The sequence below is a fragment of the Entamoeba invadens genome (genome assembly GCF_000330505.1).
Source record: "Entamoeba invadens IP1 unplaced genomic scaffold scaff_1105074726715, whole genome shotgun sequence".
NCBI classification, from domain to species: Eukaryota; Evosea; order Mastigamoebida; family Endamoebidae; genus Entamoeba; species Entamoeba invadens.
The window spans coordinates 83,838-100,452 of record NW_004440286.1 but is presented as its reverse complement, the minus strand read 5'-3'; the positions used below and the strand labels follow the sequence as shown (position 1 = coordinate 100,452).

General features: G+C 32.5%; 10 protein-coding genes across 10 annotated transcripts; 6 read left to right on the top strand and 4 right to left on the bottom strand.

Annotated features, from left to right (window-relative positions):
* EIN_484860 (hypothetical protein) lies at positions 1-800 on the bottom strand (the record flags this gene model as incomplete). The annotated part of the gene is made up of 1 exon (XM_004255867.1): positions 1-800. A coding segment is annotated over one exon (800 nt), but the record flags the coding sequence as incomplete, so codon positions are not given.
* Positions 801-1,584: 784 nt separating this feature from the next.
* On the top strand, positions 1,585-2,016 carry EIN_484850 (hypothetical protein; the record flags this gene model as incomplete). The annotated part of the gene is made up of 1 exon (XM_004255866.1): positions 1,585-2,016. The coding sequence occupies one exon, from the start codon at positions 1,585-1,587 to the stop codon at positions 2,014-2,016; it is 432 nt and encodes a 143-aa protein (XP_004255914.1).
* Positions 2,017-2,265: 249 nt separating this feature from the next.
* On the bottom strand, positions 2,266-2,694 carry EIN_484840 (calmodulin-4, putative; the record flags this gene model as incomplete). The annotated part of the gene is made up of 1 exon (XM_004255865.1): positions 2,266-2,694. The coding sequence occupies one exon, from the start codon at positions 2,692-2,694 to the stop codon at positions 2,266-2,268; it is 429 nt and encodes a 142-aa protein (XP_004255913.1).
* Positions 2,695-3,050: 356 nt separating this feature from the next.
* On the top strand, positions 3,051-3,707 carry EIN_484830 (hypothetical protein; the record flags this gene model as incomplete). The annotated part of the gene is made up of 1 exon (XM_004255864.1): positions 3,051-3,707. One exon carries the CDS (start codon positions 3,051-3,053, stop codon positions 3,705-3,707), a length of 657 nt encoding a protein of 218 aa, XP_004255912.1.
* A 396-nt stretch (positions 3,708-4,103) lies between these two features.
* On the top strand, positions 4,104-5,680 carry EIN_484820 (chitobiosyldiphosphodolichol beta-mannosyltransferase, putative; the record flags this gene model as incomplete). Its single annotated transcript, XM_004255863.1, has 3 exons — positions 4,104-4,448; positions 4,514-5,447; positions 5,580-5,680. 3 exons carry the CDS (start codon positions 4,104-4,106, stop codon positions 5,678-5,680), a joined length of 1,380 nt encoding a protein of 459 aa, XP_004255911.1.
* Positions 5,681-6,537: 857 nt separating this feature from the next.
* Positions 6,538-7,035, top strand: EIN_484810 (hypothetical protein; the record flags this gene model as incomplete). Its single annotated transcript, XM_004255862.1, has 1 exon — positions 6,538-7,035. One exon carries the CDS (start codon positions 6,538-6,540, stop codon positions 7,033-7,035), a length of 498 nt encoding a protein of 165 aa, XP_004255910.1.
* Positions 7,036-7,228: 193 nt separating this feature from the next.
* EIN_484800 (hypothetical protein) lies at positions 7,229-7,912 on the bottom strand (the record flags this gene model as incomplete). The annotated part of the gene is made up of 1 exon (XM_004255861.1): positions 7,229-7,912. The coding sequence occupies one exon, from the start codon at positions 7,910-7,912 to the stop codon at positions 7,229-7,231; it is 684 nt and encodes a 227-aa protein (XP_004255909.1).
* A 440-nt stretch (positions 7,913-8,352) lies between these two features.
* On the top strand, positions 8,353-9,917 carry EIN_484790 (hypothetical protein; the record flags this gene model as incomplete). The annotated part of the gene is made up of 3 exons (XM_004255860.1): positions 8,353-8,607; positions 8,712-9,521; positions 9,609-9,917. 3 exons carry the CDS (start codon positions 8,353-8,355, stop codon positions 9,915-9,917), a joined length of 1,374 nt encoding a protein of 457 aa, XP_004255908.1.
* A 1,062-nt stretch (positions 9,918-10,979) lies between these two features.
* EIN_484780 (hypothetical protein) lies at positions 10,980-11,687 on the bottom strand (the record flags this gene model as incomplete). Its single annotated transcript, XM_004255859.1, has 1 exon — positions 10,980-11,687. The coding sequence occupies one exon, from the start codon at positions 11,685-11,687 to the stop codon at positions 10,980-10,982; it is 708 nt and encodes a 235-aa protein (XP_004255907.1).
* Positions 11,688-14,692: 3,005 nt separating this feature from the next.
* On the top strand, positions 14,693-16,402 carry EIN_484770 (hypothetical protein; the record flags this gene model as incomplete). The annotated part of the gene is made up of 1 exon (XM_004255858.1): positions 14,693-16,402. One exon carries the CDS (start codon positions 14,693-14,695, stop codon positions 16,400-16,402), a length of 1,710 nt encoding a protein of 569 aa, XP_004255906.1.
* Positions 16,403-16,615: the final 213 nt, after the last annotated feature.

The window sequence follows — 16,615 nt, the reverse complement described above, 5'->3', positions numbered from 1 at the left end:
TCGATGGTACCAATACATGGGTACAACAAGCAATACAAAGTCACGGGCAACAAAACATATCCAAAATCAAAGATATCGTAACACCAAATCATGAACAGGACGTATGTGATTATTAACACCGACCACTTAAGAGGTCGAAATCCAGACTGATTGGACCATAAAAAGAGTTGGTTGAAGTAGTCATAAGCGCCTCCGTATATCTTCATGTCACGATTATCGTCAATCATATCCTTTTCAGTCTGCGTGAAACACCCCCAACACCACAAAAAGTGGGGGAAGAACCCGTAATAGAGTGCCGGGAATAACAAGACCCACCCGACACTACTCAACGGGACACTTATGGACCGGTCAAGACTCAATGGCCCCATCACCATTGCGACAAAGAGAAAAGCAAGTGCGATGAACTCAAAGAAGACATTTGAAGAACATCTGCGGTTACACATGAAAAACTCTGTTTGGAAAATTTCACGCCGTCGGAGCTTCTCTGCGGCGCGGCGCTCTTTCTCGTTCTTGATATCTCGTTTGCGCTTTCTGATAACGTTTTCACACTCAGTACAGGACTGCGAACCACTTAAACCACAGACGGAACGCATTACTACGGGATCATTGGTGTATTGATTTAACGCACGACAAGTGCTGGAGAGCTTCACAAAGCTGTCGAAGTCCAAGTTACTTGTGATCATCCGTAAAGTGTCTTGGGGAAGATTTGTGAGTGACGTGTTATGTTGGATTAAGGGTTGAAATAAGTCGTCGGTCAAATTTGTGGGAATTTCGACGGGAGTCATCTCCTCGGCACTCATCTCGATTTTAAACTTACTTTTTTTTGTTCCTTTTATGTCTTTGTCATTCCGGTTTGTCTTTTTTTGAGGAAATCTTTGATTGTTTTTATTGTTTGTTTGAATTGAATTAAAAATGTATAATAAAATTACTAATACTATAAAATTTTTTTACTATTAAATCATTAAATTATTTATTAATTTCAAATAGTTATATTTGTATAAATAGTTTTTATAATAATTAATAAATATTAATAACTTATTATTTTTTTAAGATTTAATTGTAATATAATATTATAAATTATAATACATAAAAAACCAAATTAATAATAATTATAATTTAATACACTATTAGTTATATTTTATATTACTATAATTAAAAATTATAGTATTTTATACTACAACTAATTAATATATAATATTTATTTTTCTATTATAATATAATATAATATAATATATTATATTATATTATATTATATTATATTATATTATATTATATTATATTATATTATATTATATTATATTATATTATATTATATTATATTATATTATATTATATTACAATAACTCATTTTTACTTTTTACTTAAATTATAAGTAATAATTTTAATAATGAATAATTAATATAAATTATTATAAATTAATATAAATTATTATAAATTATAATAATTTATATTAATTTATATTAATAAATGACAAACAAACAGATAGACAGACATTGTTAACAAACTTAATAACAAAATACAAAACAAAATAGGTTTTAAATAGGTTAGCGAATATATTATAGAACAGGAAACATTAAACCCCAAATGAGCAGCAGTGACGACAGCAGCAGTGAATCACACCCAGTGACACATTTAGTCCCAATTGCTAAGCCTCTTGCCGATGAGAAAATGCAACAGAAATTGAAGAAGTTATTAAAGGAAGCGATAGACGACAAGTGTTTGAAACGTGGGATTAAAGACACTATGAAAACAGCAACAACATGCAAAGATGGTGAAAAGCTCTCAAAGTCTCTTTGTATAATTGCTGGGGATGTCACACCAATCGACATCATCACACACATCCCTTCTTATATGAAGTCTGTCGGTGTCGCTTACATCTACGTCGACTCCAGAAAAACTTTGGGTGAAATGTCCGGCTCGGAACACCTTACAACTTGCGCCTTGGTTTTCCCAACCAAAGACAATTCCTGCTACAAGGCTTGCCAGAAAATTGTCAAAGAACTCAAAAAAGATTGATTTACTTTTTACTGTTTCTCTCTACTAGTAAATTACTGTACTATTAATTATAGTATTTTATTTATCATGGTATGGTACTTTTCATAACAAATAACCTTAATATTATTATTTATTATTATTTTAGTATTATATTATTATTTATTATTATAGTATTATAGTATTATATCGGTATTAAATTAACACTAGTTATGCTGTAAAAAAAAATATAAAACCGATATGATATAACGAAATAGAACACGGCAAAAATAGTTAGCAAGCAGCTTTTACAAACAAGTCGTAGTGAAACCCGTCATCCTGAGCCGCGATTTTATTGAGACTGTCAATTTGCTTTTGTGAAGGTGGGTTTTCCATCTTCAGTAATTCCTCAGTCAAAGTCTTGGTGTCAAGTACTCCACTGTTTTCTGTGTCAAATGCTTTGAAGGCAGTTGTCAACTCTTCAGCAGTCGACACTTTTTTCAACTTTTCGCTGAGACCCGCAACAAACTCGGCGCTGTCAATTTTTTGGTCGCCATTTGTGTCAAAAGCCTTGAAAGCGTCGACCAGATCCTCCTCACTCAACTGAATGCCTTTTGATTTGAAAATCTCTTTCACATCGGAAAGCTCTAAAAATCCCTTTTTGGAAACGTCCAATATATCGAAGACGGTTGCTAGTTGCTCGGAAGACACGTCCACACTCATTCCCTCGTTATTTAAAGTTCAGAATTTTGAAGTTCATAAACTTTTGTTTTACACTTGAAATGAAATTCTTTTTTTGTTCGAGTGGGTTGTTTTTAGCTTTTAACAATGTCCGTTAAACAATCATACACACTTTACCATTATTATTAATAATATTATTAATAAATATAGTATTAATTATTATATTAATTATAGTATTAATTATAGTATTAATTAATTAGTTTCTAGTAATTTTTTTATAATAAAATATAGTAAATTTAATTAATAATATTTTTCTAATTTCATTTGTTTTTTCAAAACGAAACAAATGGATGATTTTAATATAAACTAAAAAGAAACAAATAGCTTATATAGTTGGTATGAGTAATGGAATAATCGACTTTTCAAAGTACATCGCGTTTTCGTACGTACCTTTGGAAGAGGACGAGATGAAGTTTCGTCTTGATGTTGACTTCATATGTCCCCCCGATTTTGATATTGATAATGTCTGTCTTGGCCTCTACTGCTTCCGGCGGTTTAAGCTAAAGAACTACACGTCCCTTCTTCCGTTACAGAAGGAGCAACAGCAATACCAGTTTCCTATTAACCTTCCTGATGGATTTTATGATGTCAAAATTCTACGAATGGAAGGGTTGAAGTACTTGGAGCTTTACACAGAGAAGAAGATTCACGTGACAAAGGTTCCCGCATTACAAATTTCTGCAAATTTCCTTCCCCAAAAGTCCGTTCTTTCCGTCACTCTCAATCACTCACCTTTCAAAGGTGATTATTTTGGAGTTTTTTTCAGTTCCACTGACTCGATGCGAGAAAAACACATGATTGACCACACCAAACATTTTTTTTCGTCTGCAAAGAAAGAGTGTTTCTTTAGAGTAAATTCTGATTTCTTCGAAAAAGGAAAAGAATATGAAATTAGGTATTTTAGGGGTGACTGTTCGATAGAGGCGATCAATTACGTCACAAAGTGGGACATCACTTTCATTCCATCCGCAATCTCAAACACATTCTCTGTTTGAACCATTTACTATAATTTATGGCTTTTTTATTATATATTTATAACTGTATTATTCTTTTTCTATTTTCGTTTTTGTATGTATTTATAGTTTATTAAATACTATATTTTACTAATAAGTATAAATACTCAATAATTTTGAGTCAAAATTGAATAGTTATCTTTTTTTAAAATTCACATAATAAAACTATAATATAAATATTAATAAAATTTATATGATCAGTAACTATTTGTTACGAAAAATGTATTAAACAATTTATTTATAATTATTTATAATTAATAATTGATATTGTGTAAGTAAATATTATTATACTTAATGATAATTGATATTAATTATAATAATTATAATAATTATTATAATTATTATAATTAACAAAGAACTTCAAAATTTGAATTGGAGATGTCAGTGATTCTTTGGGTGTTAGCGGTCATATTTTTGTTTGTAGTGTTAATCCGAGTGACTCGAAAAACACAGGACATGCATGTAGCTTTGATTGTATTAGGTGACATAGGACGATCACCACGTATGGAGTTCCACGCGATTGAGCTTTCACGGACCAGTCCAGTTTCTGTCATATGTTATAGAGAAACGGAACCCATCGCAGATATCGTTCAAAACAAAAATATAACACTCTATAGTTTATCAGTGTTGCCCCCTCTCAAGAACTTTCCTTTGAGAACAGTAGTCTGGCTCACGTGTTATGCTCCAGTGAAGTTTATTTTCTTAGCTTTCCAACTCTTCTATGTTTGTTATTAATTATAGTTCAATGTATTATACTCTATAGTTTATCGAGTGTGAGTTACAAATAGCATCTGCTGTTCAAGATGCCAGCGTGCAGTCATATTCTCATTCAAAATCCGCCATCACTTCCATCGTTCTTCATTGCCGCTATAGTAAAATTTTTGACTGGCTGCAAAGTTATAGTCGATTGGCATAACACTGCGTATTCTATAGTGATGAATGTCCATAACATGAAAGAATCAAATTTTGTTATTCAAGCCCTGAAATGGTATGAATTATTTCTACCGAGGTATTTTGATTATCACTTTACTGTCACAGAGGCAATGAAAATGTTTTTAATAGAACACAAAATACACCAAGAATTAATCACTGTGTTATACGATAAACCTTTTGTTTCTTTAACACAAACGGAAACTAGTCGGTATAACATTTTTAAGCAAATCGAACATTTGTTACCACAAAACGCAAAAGCTATTTTGGAACTATTCAGAAACAAGACGGAAAAAGTGATCATAGGAGTTTCGTCGACAAGTTGGACACCTGACGAGGACTTTTCCGTCTTATTTGACGCGTTACTCAAGTACGAAAAAATTGAAGAAAAATTGAATGAAAAAGTCCCAAAACTGCTAATCTTTATTACTGGACGTGGACCACTCAAAGAATTCTATGAAAAGAAAATTGCAGAGGAAAACATGCAAAGGGTGTGTGTTGTACCAATTTGGTTGACTCATGAGGACTATCCCAAAGTCCTCAGTTCTTGTGACTTTGGCATTTCATTACACCAAAGCTCTTCTCAGCTTGATTTGCCTATGAAAGTGTTAGACATGTATGGATGTGGTCTTCCTGTCTTTGCTCGAGGATATCCGGCACTTAAGACGGAACTTGTGGTTGAAGGTAAATTTGGTTATTGTTTCGATGATGCCCAACAACTTGAAATTTTGTTTGAGAAGAATATTATTAACGAACAAGGGAGACAAGTCTTTCTTGGTACAATGAAGAAGAGTTTGTTTGTATTCTTTTGAAAGAGTTTATATATAGTTTATTTGTTAATTAAATAATTAAATTATAATAATTAATTAAAAATGCTATATGTATAGAATATGTCTTTCTTTAGGACAAATGAATTATATATAGATGTCAGTGAGCAAAATAACATCACTTGGAGTCAGAATTGGAGAGATGTCGTTGAACCGTATTTTAGAGGAGAAAAACAGGAGAGAGTTAAGAAAGACTAAATTTTAATTAATGTTATTCAAAATGTTTTTTTCATTTTTAATTTTTTTTCAACGCATTTTTGATGAAAAAAAAATATTTGAGCGATTTGGTGATTTGTCAAATTTATATTGAATTTCAATTCAGAAATGGACAAAGACTTTATGAAAACTATTATCTTTAGTAAAAATTATAATTGATAATTGATTAAATTATATATTTGTCCAACCACGATGAATACAACACAAGAAATTGATGTTAAAATTTTTTAATAAGGGAATGAGGTCAAAAAAGTTGTAAAATCGTCCAAATGGAAATAACAAATTCAAAAAGTGTTTTTTTTTGATGCAAAAGAATATATAATCTCAACCAATAGAGAGCCATGAAGGATCTTATAAAACGTGCTCAAAATATGTTGAACAGTTCGCGGATAGCAAAGGAGGAAATGAAATTGATGAAAAAGTGTAGTCAGAATGATAGAGACGTCGAGGACAAGTACTTGAACGAATTAAAAACGACACTTCTAGTGAATCAAGGGCTCTGTCCTCCATCGTTATTACAAACAATAAGTGAACGGATAGTAACAATCAAGAGTCAAAGAGAGTATTATAATTTACTATATACTATAGTATATCTCTTATGGTATGATACAACCAATTCTATAGTACAATATTTTCGCAATTACCCCTCATCGTTTTCGATGAATATCCCGCAACGGATAAGAACAGAAGAAGATTTACTTTATCGGAACAAAAACGTGATTTTCACAAAACACATTGAGTGGCTCTTAGAACTTTTTGTGTTAAATTTTACACTCAACAATGAGAAAAATATCGAAAACTGGACGTGTGGAGTCTTTTTTTATGAAGAAAAAGACTTCATGTCCAGATTGCGAGTCTTAGACGGACTTTCTGAGGACGTCAATACACTCAAATCCGTTGTAATTTCCACTGACGCCGACATCCTTTTAAAGAGGGAATTTGCTTACGTCGTGATGAACTATGTGTGTATCACCTTTGAGTGCTTCTTGTGTCCATTAGAGTTACTCAAGCGCCTTTTAAGTCATATCAAACAGATATCCCCATTCATCCGCGCCGTCTCTGATCTTTTATTATATGAAAATACAGTCACAGTGATCGATTGGATTGATTACTGTCAACTTCTATTAAACGAAGAATATGACTTAGCTGAATTAAGGAAGCTCCGAGTCGTTCATCACTTAGCTCTTCAGTTCTCTCAATTTTCCCAACAAGTCAGTCAAATCCCTTTAGTGAGAATAAAGCCTTTAAAAGAGCCAAAGAATGCTTTTCAACGGCCTCATATTAATGCGATGTTTTGGGGAAGGTCAAAATCCGCTGATTTTAAATTACTCGAGTAATTTAAATTGAATGGAAAACGGTTTAACTTCTTCGCTTGTTGAAATAGGTGGGTATACGTGTCGATAATTAACGAGTTTATTTTTTATTTTCGTTGTTTTTTCATAAAGAAATAACAGCAACAGCTCGTTAATTATTTGACCATGAAGAACACGCCGAAGACCCATGACGGAAATTAAAAACAGCTCGTTAATATTAATTTGAATCATCATCATCGTCCCCACTTTCTTCGTCATCTACATTTCGATTTGGGTTATAGAAGCCTTCCAACTCATCGTCGTCACTATCTGGGATGTCAAACATCTTTTGTCGTTCTTTCTCTTTTCTTTCTTTTTCGTCTTCGCCATTTTCCGAATACGCCTTTTGAACGGCTAAGACCTCTTCTAGGGTTGTACACTCTTTATACTCATCGATCACCTTCTTGTTGATATCTAAAAAGGTCTGGCCCCATGTAAATACTTCCATCACACTCTTTGCATCGTCTTCTAACCCACAGATAGCTAAAGCACCAGCTAAGGCCTCGGCACAATTCAATTTGAAGGGCCGCCCAAAGTTAATAGGGTTTCCGGCCATCAAAAAAGGTAGAAAACGGCCGTTCCGATACTTCAAGCGTTTCACTTCATCGACACCACGACCGGCAGAATACTCATTCCAAGAACAATCGATCACAGCTAGACCAGCTTTTTTAATCAGCTCGACATCACTCGGGAGAAAGAGGGTGGCAGAAGAGTCGGGGGTTAAACATATCCCATGAAACGCTGAGGTCACCGGAAGCGTCTTCACTAACTTTTGACGGACTAATTTGCGACCAGAACACTTCTTGGGATCACATTGGCAAAAGTCCCACATATACAGCTTTGTCCCTGTGTGATGTTGCATTCGTTCGATGTGATAGAAAGTAAGAGGAACAGAAATTAATAGGGTTTTCGCACTGTTCGACTCAATTGACCATTTTATAATTTTTGCGTTAGATTTTTTTGTTATATGAATTTTTGATGTAATTTTAGTGTTTTATTTTTTAGTTGGGCATTTTAATTATTTTGTTACCAAATTTGTTTGTTAGAAATATATAATAAAATATATTATAATTTTTGATTTTTTTATTAATAATAATAATAAATAGTTTTTTTAATTAATGAGCGTAATTGTTAATTAACATTATTTTTTAATTAACGATATTTTTATTTTGTTAATATGTTATAACTAGTTATAAATAAATTATAAATAAATTATAATATTTGTCATTCTCATTTTGTATTCTATACTAAAAAACAAATGTTAATTACTTCCAAGACACAAACCGAAGAACTGTATAAATCATGAGTACTCCGAATCCTCCAGCGCCCACAAATGTACTAAAAACAGCCACTCAAACTGTGGATGTCCGTGACAATATTAAAAAGATAGTTCTGAGTGATTTGGTTGGCCTCGACGTTGAAATTCAATCACCTATTCCGACACGAGTCTCAACAACACTGTCACAGTCGATCAACTTAACTCAGCAACTCACGAATGACAATACGATCCCCGACTCAGTGAAGAGTTTTGTAACGACTCCTTTTTATTTAGAATTGGTTTGTTACATAATACTATATTAATAGTATTAATATAGTATTTAATAGTATTACTAGACTTTTCTAATATTTTTATTATACACGGCATACACAATAACAGACAGACGATCTTTGTGGGGTTGCTGATATCGATTGACACATTCACATCATTCTTGTTATTCACGCCGACGAGAATAGTGTGTTATATATGGAGAGTGTTATTTACTAAGGGGGAGATAGTTCATTATAAGCGTGTGTATGACTGTATTATGTATACTGTGACATTGATGTGTGTGGGGATAGTGAGTCTGATAGACATAGGAAAGGTGTATCACTACATACGAGCGGAGTCAGTGTTAAAGTTATATGCCCTTTATAATGCACTGGAAATGTTTAATCGACTCTTGTCGGCATTCACGCTCGATGTACACAACTCGCTGTTACTCTCTGTGCAACAAAAGAAGGTCTGTGACGTTTTCATCTTCTCTTTGATGACATTTGGACTGACTCTGACACATACACTGACGTTATTCTTTCATATCATGGCGCTCAATGTGTCTATTAACTCATCTGGATATGCTCTCTTAACATTATTAGTATCGAACAATATTGTTGAGATCAAATCTCCGGTGTGGAAGAGGATGTTTCCTGAAAATGTCTTTCAAATTGTGTGTGCCGATATCGTCGAAATCTTTGAAATCTTCACGTTCATCATTTTATTGTGTTTGACGAACTTCGGGAGCTACGACTGGGACTTAGTGAGTAACCCACAACTGGTGATGGCAATGGTCTATTCTTTGTTATCAATTTTGGTCGCAGAAGTCATCGTCGACTGCATTAAACATATGTTCATATGCAAATTCAATAAAGTGCCTGTGAGTGTCTACGAGAAGTCGCGGTTTGTGTTACTGAACGACTTGATATCGACAAGTGAAGTTTGTTCTCAACATCAGAGTATAAAAACAAATTTTATATATATAGTTTATTTAAGTATATAATTATAATTAAAATATCATTGATAGGCACCATTCAAAATACCATCACTGGATAGTTCAACGGTCTCGTATCGAAGACTCGGAATACCTGTGGTGCCACTCACCGTTTTGTTTATATCATTTTCTTTAAAGACGATACCGAGTGAGACATGGAGTTGGTCATTTTTGACTCTAATTGGAGGTGGGGCGTATGTCTTCAAATTTGTTTTGTGTTCGGCTTTAAGGCAATTGGCGTATGTCACTGTTGCTCAAACGTACTACGAATCAGACGGGTTAGTTACTCAAATGAAGAAAATAGGAAGATATTTAATGGAAAAGGGACGTATACCACCTTAGTGCTTATCAGTGTTTACGAATGTTTAAAAAAATGTTTAAAAAAATGTTTTAGAAAATGTTTTATTTTTTTTTAATGTTTTAGAAAACGTTATTATTTTTTTATTTTTAATTTTGTTTTAAAAAATGTTTTATTATTTTTAAATTGTTTAAAAATAAAACAATTTATCTATCATTTTGACAAAAAATAATAGAAGTAAGTATAGTAACTGATATTATAAGTAACTATATAAAGACAAAGCTTTTTTTGATTACAAATAGCAAAACACAAATGGAGTCGAGAAGAAAAGTCTGCAAAAACATATGACAAATGAAGTTAATACGGTTTTTTATGATACCACATGTATAAAGTTGATAAGGAAATGTGCTAAATACAATGAATTGGTAATACTTAGGCAATATTTACACTTGTTGATCTCCACCAAAAAAAACCATTTTCTATTTTAAGCGTCACAAAAATCAAAATGGCGAATAAATTGGTTTGTTTTTCAATTTTTGTTTTACCACTTAGACTTGCTTTGTTGTATTTACTATGAAAATATCTTTACAACAATTTTTTGTTATTAAAAACTCACCAAACCACATTAAATGCCTTTATTGTGTAAGTAAAAGTGTAATATTTTACAAGAAGTCTCTTTTTCAGTTTCGAATAAATAATCAAATTTACATTGTGGGAAAGTATTCAAATGGGAAAATGGGGGATGTAAAACAAGACAATGGCAAAAACAGACTTGCATTAAAACAACAAGTAAATAATCAAATGTCGGTTTTTAACTTGACAAATTTCCATTTTTACGGAGCGACAAAAAATGTTCGCACTACAACAACATCTTTTCCCATTTTTTGCGTATCTTTTCCTTCGATGATGAATACATTTATTGACTAAATCGGCCATTTTTAAGCGACAAAAACGCGCCAAAAACACACAAATTTCCGATACAAGTAATTCAATGAGTGAGTCACAAAGCCACCGATCGGGTATAATACAAAAGTGTATGTCAATGAATATAGAAAAACATATGAGTTGCCCGTGTAAAAAAACCAACGAAAAAGAACGTGAATAATTTACAAGAAGACTTTCGAGAGGCTTTCCGACTCTGAGACGTAGTTGACATGTGTGAAGTTTTTGAGTTCGTCACAATTAACAGGGAGGACGACCCTTCGTTTTTTCTTCCCATCGACTCTTTCGAATAAGAATTGTGAGATGCTCCTTCCCTTTTCCAACACTTCATCTTTCGTCGCGACGAGGTTTCCGTTGAAATAGACGTTCTCGATTCGTTCGACTTGGAGGGTCTTATTTGACTGTTTTGATCTTTTTGAGTCGAAGACAAAGCCAAGTTGTTCGCAGAAGTCGAACAAGTACGTCTGCATGAAAGCGGTCACGTTCTTCTTATACCGTCGCGAGACGGTCTTTTCGGACACTCCATTCCTGACTTCTTCCTTTTGAATCAAGTCGCACTGCTTCTCTGCCATTGCTTTGATATCGTAATTGTCGCCATTGAGCTCCAAAGAGAGGACTATTGGCATGGACGATGTCATCTTCGATTGCTTTCCTGGGCGTTCTAAAGTGATTGAGAAAAATTGGTTCAAAAGGGCTAATAAATAACTCTCTTGATACGCCTGTTGATTCTTGAACTGACGCTCTTTCTGTGCATTGACCGAACTTCCTCTCTTTGTGTCTAAACTCTCCGTCTCCTTTTCTTTGGGGAGGGGCGAACTCACAAGGGACTCTGAGAGCAATGGAATGAGGCGGAGAGGGCGGGCAAGTTGCATTTGGTGAATACCAGTGGCTGCAAGGAACTTAAATATCACACGATTTTGTTTCACAAACTAACTGAAATTATATTTGGTTTTGTAAACTTGGTCTATTTTTATAGCTGCGCTCTGTGCTCTTCATTTGAGTGTATTTGCAGAAATCCAGCAGTTTTTCTGGTTAAGCACAGTTACAGACTTGTCACTGGATCTGGGTCGAAAATATCGGGGACGTACGAATAAGTTTCAGTTAAGGCAAAATGCCGTGTAACATCATATTTTGTATGGACTATTTTTGAGACGGATTTCATTGGCCAGTTTTTAGAGCGAGCGGTGGTTGGCTTGTTATTTATATCTCCTGATTTGAGCGCCGATTATAACTATTATTGATTCATTGGGATGCGCTTAGTTAGTCTTAAATGCCAACAAACTCGAAAATAAAGAGTTAAACTTCATAAGAACCCGTTTTTTTACAGTTCTGCTCTTATAATTGGTTCTTTTTAATTGATTGAAAAATGCCAATACCAAAAAAAGATATTTGTCGCCAACGCATCACCAGGAAACAAATCTTCCCCTCTTGTTTTATTTCCATTTCATCGTTTCTTTTTTTGTTATAGTTTCTATATTAAAAACAACCGTTAATTACCAAGAACACTTGCTTCCCGCAAGATTTCACACTTGCTCCGATGATTTTGGCCTAAATACATTTTTGTTTTTCGCCATCGGCCATTTGGCTACATTTGCTATTTTGGTTTTTGCTATTAAAAGTTTCACATTTTGATGCACACACGTGGCATGAATAACAGTGCGACTTATTTGCATTTTTGCGCTTCGGCGTGTTTAAAGCGCAATTTGCACACACCCACGATAGGCCAATTATTTGGGGAAAACTGGGTGTTCCTTTCTATTATTAAATGTTCTCGTCTTGAACTTATTTAATTTTTTACAGTTCGCTCTATTTTTCATCTTTTTCTACGTTATTGGTTCAGTTTTTACCTTCAAGGCTTAATTATTTTTCGTTGGCAATAGCAGACTTGTCTAGTTATTTTAACTATAATTAAATTAATAATTAACTAGTGATCATACATTATGCTTCATCCTGTTTTTTTAGTGTAAAATTTCCGTTTCTATATGGACGGTTATTTTATTATAAGAACAAGGGGTGGTGTTTAATTCGGCATTTAGAGAGTAAATACTTTTATTATTTCATATAAAAACAATACTTGGAAGTTTGTAATTAATTTATTAATACTCGTTAACATATTTATAGATATTTTAATTCAATTACACCAGAGCAAATTGTGCCAATTTACTAAAAAGTTTTATAGTTTAGAAATAATGTGTTTTACACCCCATTTCTATAGTTTCGAACAGTTTACAACGTGTTTCTTGATTTTGATAATTTTTAATAGATATTTGATGTTGTTTTTTAACTTCGTTTTTACCCGGTCTTTTGTGTCAACTTGGTGATAGAAAGGTTCTAAGTAATTATAATTAAATACAATTAGTAGTATTTTTATATATAGTTATTTAAAAAATATATTTTAAATAAGTAGAGCAGAGTTAACAATCAACTTGAACCAATTGATATATTTATGATAACAGTTGAGCTTGTAACACTTTTCATTTTAACTGTGTATAACCTACTTCATAATTTTATTCCATTATTTATTGGAATCATATTAAATTTATTTAAAAAGGCATTTAAAAATGCTTTACTTGTTTGTTTGGTTGGCTATTGTTGTTGTAGTTTTTGAAAATGTTTTTTAAGATCTAATCGAGTTGTGGCACACTTGGCAAGTCTCCGGTTTTTCAATACGTTGGTTTGAAAAACAGGTTGAAAGCTTGATTGTGCTTTTCAAAAAGAAAAATGAATACTAAACTGAGAAAGTTGGGATTAAAATAGCCTTTGTTTTCATTGTAGCATGCCATCTTTGAATCTTTATAAGCATTTATATTTTGGTTATAGTTCAATAAATATAAAATAGTTTAAATAATTATATTAAATCATTATATGTATTTTATTACTAAACATAATTAATTGGTTAGTTAAATATTAATAATGAAAAAAAAATAATTTTATTAAAATAAAACTATGTAAAAACTAGATACAAATTTGGGCGTTTTAAATAAAATTTTTTTATTTGTATAGTTTATCAAAAGTGCATTTGCCGGGACTCGAACCCGGATCTCCACCTTGGAAGGGTGGAATTCTGCCCTTAGACCACAAATGCTTACTATTATTTTTAAAAATGTTAGTAAACATTAGAAAAATAAAATGCTTAAAAACTACTAAATTATAGTTTTAATATGAAAATTATATTAAAATATTATAGTTATTATTATTTTAATTATAATTGTATAATTATTTGTAGTGATTTAATATAATACTCAATTGTTTTTAATTTTTTAATTATAATAAATATTAAAAATTAAATTTTATAATAATAAATATTTTAACATTTTAAATACTTCTTTAATAAGAAAAAACTATTCTAAAAATCAAATGTAATTATCGATATATTTTATTTTAAATTTCAACAAACGGAAATAATTAAATTTTATTAAAATATGATATTAAAATATGAGATTTTAGTTGGTTGGATCAAACACATAATTAAACTAGTTGTTATAATAAAAATATCCATAAAATAGAGTTATTAAAATATTTATATCAACATGAGTAAACTTGTTTAAAAATAACATGAATGAATTTAAATTAATAACATAGATTACTAAACTATTCTCAAAAATGCACTATTACTTAATAAAAATCCGATACAAATGCATTTTTGGTATCAATCAATAAAAAACATGAAAACTATTTGAGAGCCAAAAATTGATTTTGTTCAAACAATTTAATTATAGTATAAATAATGATAACAAAACTACACCAAAACTATACTAAGATGGACACTATACACCAACTATTAATCGAACAATCGATTCGTATGTATTGGATTTGAATTAATTCCAAAGACTTTTGTTGGGTATCAACTCAATAAAGAAATTTAATACTAAGACCAATGAATATTCAACCTTCAACACTCGAAAAGAACTATTTAGCCAACGTCATGCTTTTTATGGATAGTGTAGAAACCGTCTGTACGTTCATTCTAGTCAATCGGAAGTGTGCTGACGTCTGTAATTATCTCCGTGTCAACCCCCCTTTAAAACGGAAATCGGGCCTTGGCGACACATTTAACTCACGACTAACAAAGTTAACGTTTGCGTTATTCCCTCATATTCAAACCATCCAAGGAACTATTAGTGAACTAGAAGAGTATAGTTACTTACTGGACCCCATAGAGAACATCATTCTACTTGATATGCCCGAAGAGATGTATCGCCTCTTTCCGTTTAAGAATAAGATCGTCGAAGTCAATGGCAGAGTCTTTTCTGATAAAGTCGACTTTTCGACGTTTCCTAAATTGAAGAAGGTGTGCCTTGAGATGTGCTCGTTTGCCCTCCACTTTCCAAACAAATTACAAAAGCTGGACTTGTTGCATATTAAACAACACTCGTGTTGCCAAGAACTGTATGTCCTTGAGAAGTATGAGTTTGTCGATCACATCATATTGGAAATCCCAGAGACAACACCACAAGATGTCGTGGACAGACTCGCGTCGTTTGCGACACTTGCGACGACGACTTGGCACCCCAAATTGGACTTCAGAATTGTCGTGTTACACAAGAACGACATCTCCTTTGTCCCTTCGCAAGAAATCACATCGAACGCGTTGTACATATTAAACAAGAGAAACTACACCATTGGGATGTCAGTCAACTGCACGGAGACGGACACTGGGAACGTCAATGTGAATTTGAGCGACTGCACACAGTTGAATGAACTTAAAATTGTCTACGATAACGTCCACAAGACTACAGTGGTCTTCCCCGTCCCTTCTAATAACACGACAAGTCTCGGCAAGTTATGTTTAGTTGCTAAAGAGAAGAAAGTCTTCAACCCTAATTTTGTGACGAAGTTGGCACTGTGTCTGACTAAAGACGTTTGTGCCTCACTCACGGAGTTGTCGCTGAAAAAGTGTTCGACGGATATACTCAGCGCTTTGATCAATTTGAAACGACTGAGACTCGACACGATTCAATTTTCTAGTAACATCTCCCCGTTCACAACTATTTCTTATTTGTCACTGGAAAGGTGCCGAATGGCACAAAACGGATTCAAAGCGTTCTACCCAAGTTCATTGAAGAAATTGGAAGTCTTCAATTGCGACGAACACATCATTAAACATATTAATGACTTGAGCGGATCGACTTTATTGGATACTTTAAGTGTCTCGGGAAGATCAAATGAGTCTAAAAAGATCGATTTGGAACGATTTGGGGGAATACATAGTCTCTATATACTCCAAACAACGTTTAAGAAGTACCCCATTCACTTGAATCACCTCAAAATTGGGTGTTTTGATAATTGTAAGTTGGACTTCAAAAGTCTGAGGAAAATTGAAACACTTTTGGTGTCAAAATGTTTTAACATTTCTTTGAGTTTAAATCCAAATATTCAACAATTAATCTTCGAGGGATGTCAACCACTCATTTTAAATTTAAATCAACTCGAAGGAGTTAAGTCAGTCAAAATTAACTCAACGGCGAAAATCAATTTCGATTTCATCCCAAAAACTATCACATCACTTTTCGTTTTGCCTTCAACTAATATCGACTTTAACAGACTCAAAAGATTCCCTTTTCTGAATCCGGTAAATATTAATTAAATAGTTATTTGTTTTATTTGAATTGGTTTTTGGTATTATATTGTGTTGTTATGTTTGTTATCAAAAGTTTTATCGAATTAAATTGTTGTGTTAATAATATTTTTGATAAGTTTAACAATTGTTTAATTGTGTATATTACAATTTATAGTTTAAATTACTATTGTGTTGTATTAAAACAAAAATTTAATAACAATTTGTAATAATTTTTTTATT